Consider the following 5,914-nt stretch of genomic DNA (forward strand, 5'->3'; position numbering starts at 1 on the left):
CTCTCACGCTCGAGACGGAACCGCAGCCCCCGTTGCCCCAACGCGTGGCCTTTGAAAGCGCCCGACTGCGGCCCCGTGCGCGGGTGTGAATTTAAAAATCCCCCGCGGTCTCCTGTTCCCAAAGGCGCGGCGCCCCACGCGAGGCCCTGCGGCTGTTTTCTCCGCACGGTTTCAGCCCGCGGTCCGGCGTTCGGGAGACCGTGACTCCCGGAGCCCAAGTCCTCCTGAATGACGAATAATAAAGGCAGAAAAGGAAGAAAAGGCCAACACAGGCTGTGCCAGGAAGCTGGGGCCACCGCTAAGGATCCCGGGGGTCGATATCTTTCTGGTGAAAGGGGTTCACTTTGGAGGAGGTGGGCGACGAAATTCTGAAAGGTTTTTTCTTTTTTTTGCTGAAGAACATCTCACCCAACGAATCCGCAGGAAAACGACGAGGAGGCTCCTGAATCCCGCAACTTTGGAAACATGAAATCACCTCAGGAGAAACGCTGTCAGAGCTGGCTCGGGAAGAGAGAGAGGAACATCCGAACCCAGCCTCGAAGGGCAGGAAAGGAATTTGAGAGCGGACGTGGAATCCGTGTTCCGAAAACGGTCGCCGGGGCAGAGAGCTCAGAGGCCAAAGCGGACGCCTCCCCCGGTGATTTGAGGAGGAGGAGTGGGCGGGGGTGGAAGGCAAAGGTTGGCAATGGTTTTTTTAAACAAATCTGTGACACTTTTGTATCCGCAGCAGAAAGGAAATCTATGCTTTGTGATTTATCGGTCGCCAAAAAAATAAAAAGCTCAATGGAAAGACACGGCAGAAGAGAGCCAGTAAAACTTTATCGATAAGTGCAGGTGTCCGGTGTGGAACACAGCTGTGTCAACATTTCTTGGGGGGAAAAAATGGAGCGATGAGACTTTATTTTAAAAGTAAGAGTGATGCGCAGAGTTGTACAGAACTTACGATGTGCAAATCCTAACACACGTGTTGTGCAAAGAAGGACGTTTGTCCCCAGATAGCAAGTAAGATCCCTGGCTCCATCTTAGTGACGGGAACGTTTCAAAGAGGAGACACATCTGAAGGGATGCAGTTAGGGGTCCGGCTGTAGCATCAACCACCAGCACTGGAAACAAGAAAGAAAAACATACACAAAAAGGGAAGACACCGGCACAGCGGAAAAGACAGAGGCAGAGACCGGAGTGATGCGGCCACAGCCAAGGGCCACCCGGAGCCCCAGGAGGAGGCAGAGGCAGGAGGGTCTCCCCTGGAGCCTGTGGAGCGAGCTGGGCAGGGACGCCTTGGTCTCAGATGCCCCAGGACTGACGGGGGATAAGCCTGTTGTGCAAGCTTCTAGTCTGCGTCACTGTACGGAGAGCCAGAAGGAACTCGTATGCAGAGCAAAGAAAGGCAGTCGTTTCTTCCCCGAGGATGAAAAGACACGGGTGTCCGTTCTCAGAGGCACGTGCACGCGAGACAGATTCGTCTCAAGAACCAAAGTCGTGAGGAATCCACGGGGGACAGAGGTCGGCTCTCTGGGGAAGGCGGATGCTGCATTTACAGAAAGGAGAAAAGAGCGCAGAAGGCGCAAGCTCATTTTATTTTTGGCTTTCAAATAATGTTTTCCCTGCTTTTGTAGATTGCCTTTTTGTAAAGAGCTGTGTCCGTAAGAGGAAAAAAAAAATGATCAACATCAAAGAGCTCGCCCAACGATTAGGAAGAAACACATCAGTACATGCACAGGACTTGCAAGAAACAGAAGAATAAAAGTTGATGGACAGCATCTAGAGGGAGGAAAAGCCCTGCAGACTCAGCTCCGTCTCAGAGACGATGGAACCGGGTCCTGCTCCTGAATTTACATTAAACATCCTCCCATAGACGTGGGAAATTAATTCTTGCTGCGATAGCAATGGTTAATAGCCGGGTGTGGTGGCCGGCGCACGCCTGTGATCCCAACACTGGGGAGGCTGAGGCAGGAGGATCTCGGTGAGATCGAGGCCAGGCTGGACTACACGGTGAGGCCCTGTCTCCAAGAACTCGCCGCCAAAAATGTGAGCAAATCTCCGGCGGGCCCAGTTTGCCCATTATCTAAGCGAGGAACTGGACAGAGAACCCAGCTGCGTAGTCCGGTGGTCCGGGAACCCCAAAGCACCGCGCTTGGACCAAGCAGGGCGCCGCGGAAGTTGCCGGTGGGATTCCGTCTCGGTCAGCCCGGCCAGTCCCTGTTCTGCCGAGGCCCTTCTTGGGGCTCAGCACACGTTATCCCCAGATCCTGCGAGCTGAGGGAACCTGAGAAAACCTCAGAACCAGGGAGACCCCTCTGCTGTTTCCCGGCTCTTCTGAGGTCTGACGCAGGCCCAGGAGGAGACCTGAGCTTCTGTTCACTACGGCCTCTAGGACCGGGGACGAGCTCGGCCCCCTCCTGGGCTCGAAGGCAAAGATCTGTTTCCTCCTCCGTGAGTCCCGCCCGCCCTGCTACTGAGCTTCGTGCATCCACCATTGACGCGAAAATTCCTTATATCCGACGAGACGGCGCCGCGGGTCTTACCTTGAAGAGAAGCCAGCGCGGGTCTTACCTTGAAGAGAAGCCAGCCCAGAGCCTTCTGCACCAGGCGCGTGCCCCAGAACACGTGCTTGTAGAGGTCCGTGTCCACCACCCCGGGGTCCACCACGTTGGCCGTCACGTGGCAGCCCTGGGCGTCCAGCAGCCTCTGCAGGTGGTAGGAGAACATGACCAGGGCCAGTTTGCTTTGGGCGTAGGCGCCGTGGGGCGAGTAGGAGCTGCTGGAGAGGAGGACATCAGACGGTGAGGACACCGCGGTACCGTGCCCAGATGCCCTGCCGCCCTCCGCGGCCCGTCCTCCCGCAACCGCGGACGTGGGCCTACTCGGGCACCGGCCCGTCCCCGAGACGTGATCCCGGACGCCCAGGGTGGGAGTCCGTTCCCGGGAGGGCCGCTGAGAGACGCGTGGGGCTCCTAGGGGACCCTCTGGGGCAAAACCAGCACACAGGGAGGTGGAGACACCACGGCCAGGCACACCCCTCACGAAAGGAGCCGAGAGCTCAGAGATACTCGGGTCCCTGACATCACCGCAGGAACCGCTGTTCATCTCCCCAGCGGCCTCATCTGCAAGACTGGGTTTTTTCTTAGCGATCGGCGCTCACACCAGCCGCCACTTCTCACCTGAGCTCCAGTTTGTCCCCACTGCCCCAGGGGAGCTCTGGTCTCAGCTCCTATGCTACTGCAAGCAAGAGAGCATCAAAAGTACAGAGTCCTCCTCCAAGTCCTCTGCATCGACTTCGGTGCCCCCCGAGACCCCTGGGGCAGCCGACCACAGACTGAACCCCCCGAGGTCACTGGGGCAGCCGACCATGGACTGAACCACCATGAGACCCCTGGGGCAGCCGACCACGGACTGAACCCCCGAGACCCGTGGGGCAGCCGACCATGGACTGAACCCCCGAGACCCCTGGGGCAGCTGACTGAATTATTAACATGCATTCATTGATAATCAACATCCCTTTGTGATTAATGCCCGGGACGAATTATCCATGGGGATCAGACTTTCACAGAACCGTGGGTATCGGTGACAAACTCAGAGCCCACACCACACTGATCAGGGAAATTTCCCTCGCAGATCAGGAGCGAGTTCAAGGGCCTCACTCTCAACACCTCCGTTCAGGAGAGTACTCGAAACTGGACTCACACGGTGAGGCAACAGAGAGAAAGGAAAAGCACACAGACAGCAAAAGCAGAAGCCCAGCCGCCTTTGTATGCAGATAATCCCATCCCAGATGTAGAAAATCCTACAGATGGCACCAAGATTTCTGGAACTCGGCACGCTGGGCACAGCAGCACAATACAAAATCAACCTACAAATATGGGTAGCTTTTGGCTTTCTTTTTCACTATTTATTTATTTGTGGTACTGGAGATCGAACCCAGGGCCTTTGCACTGAGCTTCATCCCCCAGCCTCCCCCCTTTAATTTTAACATGGGGTTTTGCTTGGGCTTGAACTTGGCATCCTCCTGCCTCAGCCTCCCAAAGCACTAGATGACAGGCATCCACTGCCGTGCCCAGCCCGGTAACTTTTAATAGGCACGAATAATGAATATCTGAGAAGGAAACCAGGAGGATAACCCCCCTCACGTTAGCAACAGCAAACATTAACAAACAGGTCCCAAACGCTAAACCTACGTAAGGTCGTGAAGGACCAAAGATTGGTTTTTCAGGCTCATCCTTCAGCCTGCTGGCCGCTGCGGGGAGAACATGCTCGGAACGGGGCGTTGCCCCCTGGTCTGGAGAGATGTGAGCTTTTTCCCACTGCTGAGTGTCCTTTAGCCAACGGAGGATTTTCATCCTGAGTCACCAGGGCAGACTGGGAGGCAGGGAGGAGGAGGAGACGTTACTTTAAAAGAAGAAAGCGAATCGTACGCGTGCAGCAGCGACCAGCTGATGGGATCTGTAACGGCTCTACGGTGTGGCAGACGGGAGAGAGGATCAAAGTCCTGCAGAAACACTATGCATTTCTCTGCAGGAGGTGCACGAAAACGTCGCTCTGCGAGTAGAATGATTTTAGGAGAGTCCCGGGCGGCTTTAGGGCTGAAAAAATATCCACACGACAAGCGGAAGGACACAAAACGCGGGAGAAAAGAGGCTGCCCTCGGCTGTTGAGGTTTGCGCTACGGCTCTCTTTGTGCAAAACAGCAGAGGGATGGGCTCCCGGGCCTCAAACTTGAGCCTCCCCCGGCTTCAGCCTCGCAAATAGTTGGACTCACAGGCCTCCTTAACATGCCTGGTTATATCTTTATTTTTCTTTGGCTGGTTTGTTTCAAAATGAGATCTTGCCGTGCAGTGCGGGCTGACCTTGAAGTCACTATGTAGCCTAGACTGGCCTTAAACTCATGGCGACCCTCCTGCCTCAGCCTCCTGAGTGTTGGCATTACAGGTGTGCTCCACCACGCCCCGCTAGCTCTAGTTTGTGTGTGTGTGTGTGTGTGTGTGTGTGTGTGGTGTGTTTGAGGAGGGGCAGGGTGAGGGATGGATTCTCACGGTTTATTTAATTTGTCGCTGCCCTTACAGGAAAGCCACGAGAACTGCAGATCAGAAGGAGACGGTCCTTGCTGACGTTCGGGTTCTGAATCTCTTCCAAAGGCTGGTGCCTTTAGGGGCTCAGAGGGAGGAAGTTAGGGCACTGGGGGCGTGGATCTGCTCTGGGTGGGTGAAGCCGCCTCAGAGGACAAAATGCAGACCGTGACACATTCTTGGTCCCCACAAGAAAGGGCCTCGGCTCCCCTCAAGCTGGAGGCTCCCGGGCCTTAGGGCTGCAGGGTGCGAACTTCCGTACATTTCAGTCTGGTCCCACAGTCTGATCCTGGGGCACCCGGTATCCGTGTCTATCGAAGGGGGTCACGGATGATTTGAAAATCTACAGTTGCATAATAACAGGGAAATCTGAACACAAGAACTACTGCCACACATTGAATACGGTCATTCTCCAAGGTCGCACGTGTTGAAAGTCTAATCTTCAACGTGACGGTGTCAGGACACAGGGCCTTCTAGAGGCGCTGAGGTCCTGAGGGTGGAGCCCCAGGGACGGGATCCGCGTCCTCATCACGGACCCCAGAGAGCTCCCCGCCCTCCACCACCCGAGGACGCAGCAAGAAGGAGCCGCCCGGGACGAGGAAGCGGCCTCCCCACACACGGGCTCTGCCACCCCTGGACTTGGGCTTCGGCCCCCAGGACCGGGCACCGAGCTCCGCCGGGTGTCAGCACCGGGCTGTGGGATGGCAGGCGGCAGCCCCGATGGACCTTCCCGGTCCCTCTTGACCTGGCGTAGGACAATCACTCCACGGAGAAGCAGAGCCAGCGCGCACCAGGTACGGCTCACAGACGCCCCGGCAGATGCGCAGAGCCTGGGAGCCCCCGGCCCCGCC

At 56.4% G+C, this 5,914-nt stretch overlaps 1 protein-coding gene across 2 annotated transcripts in view; it reads right to left on the reverse strand.

Annotated features, from left to right (window-relative positions):
• Positions 1-5,914, reverse strand: part of Dhrsx (dehydrogenase/reductase X-linked) — a 58,505-nt gene that overhangs the window by 6,578 nt on the left and 46,013 nt on the right. For both annotated transcript variants that reach the window (XM_033760563.1, XM_019204820.2), the window contains exon 4: positions 2,554-2,762. In XM_033760563.1, coding sequence (XP_033616454.1) covers positions 2,554-2,762 — 209 coding nt within the window. The remainder of the gene's footprint in view (positions 1-2,553; positions 2,763-5,914) is intronic.

This window comes from Fukomys damarensis, unplaced genomic scaffold (genome assembly GCF_012274545.1).
Source record: "Fukomys damarensis isolate Sample0158 unplaced genomic scaffold, DMR_v1.0_HiC HiC_scaffold_39, whole genome shotgun sequence".
NCBI classification, from domain to species: domain Eukaryota; kingdom Metazoa; phylum Chordata; class Mammalia; order Rodentia; family Bathyergidae; genus Fukomys; species Fukomys damarensis.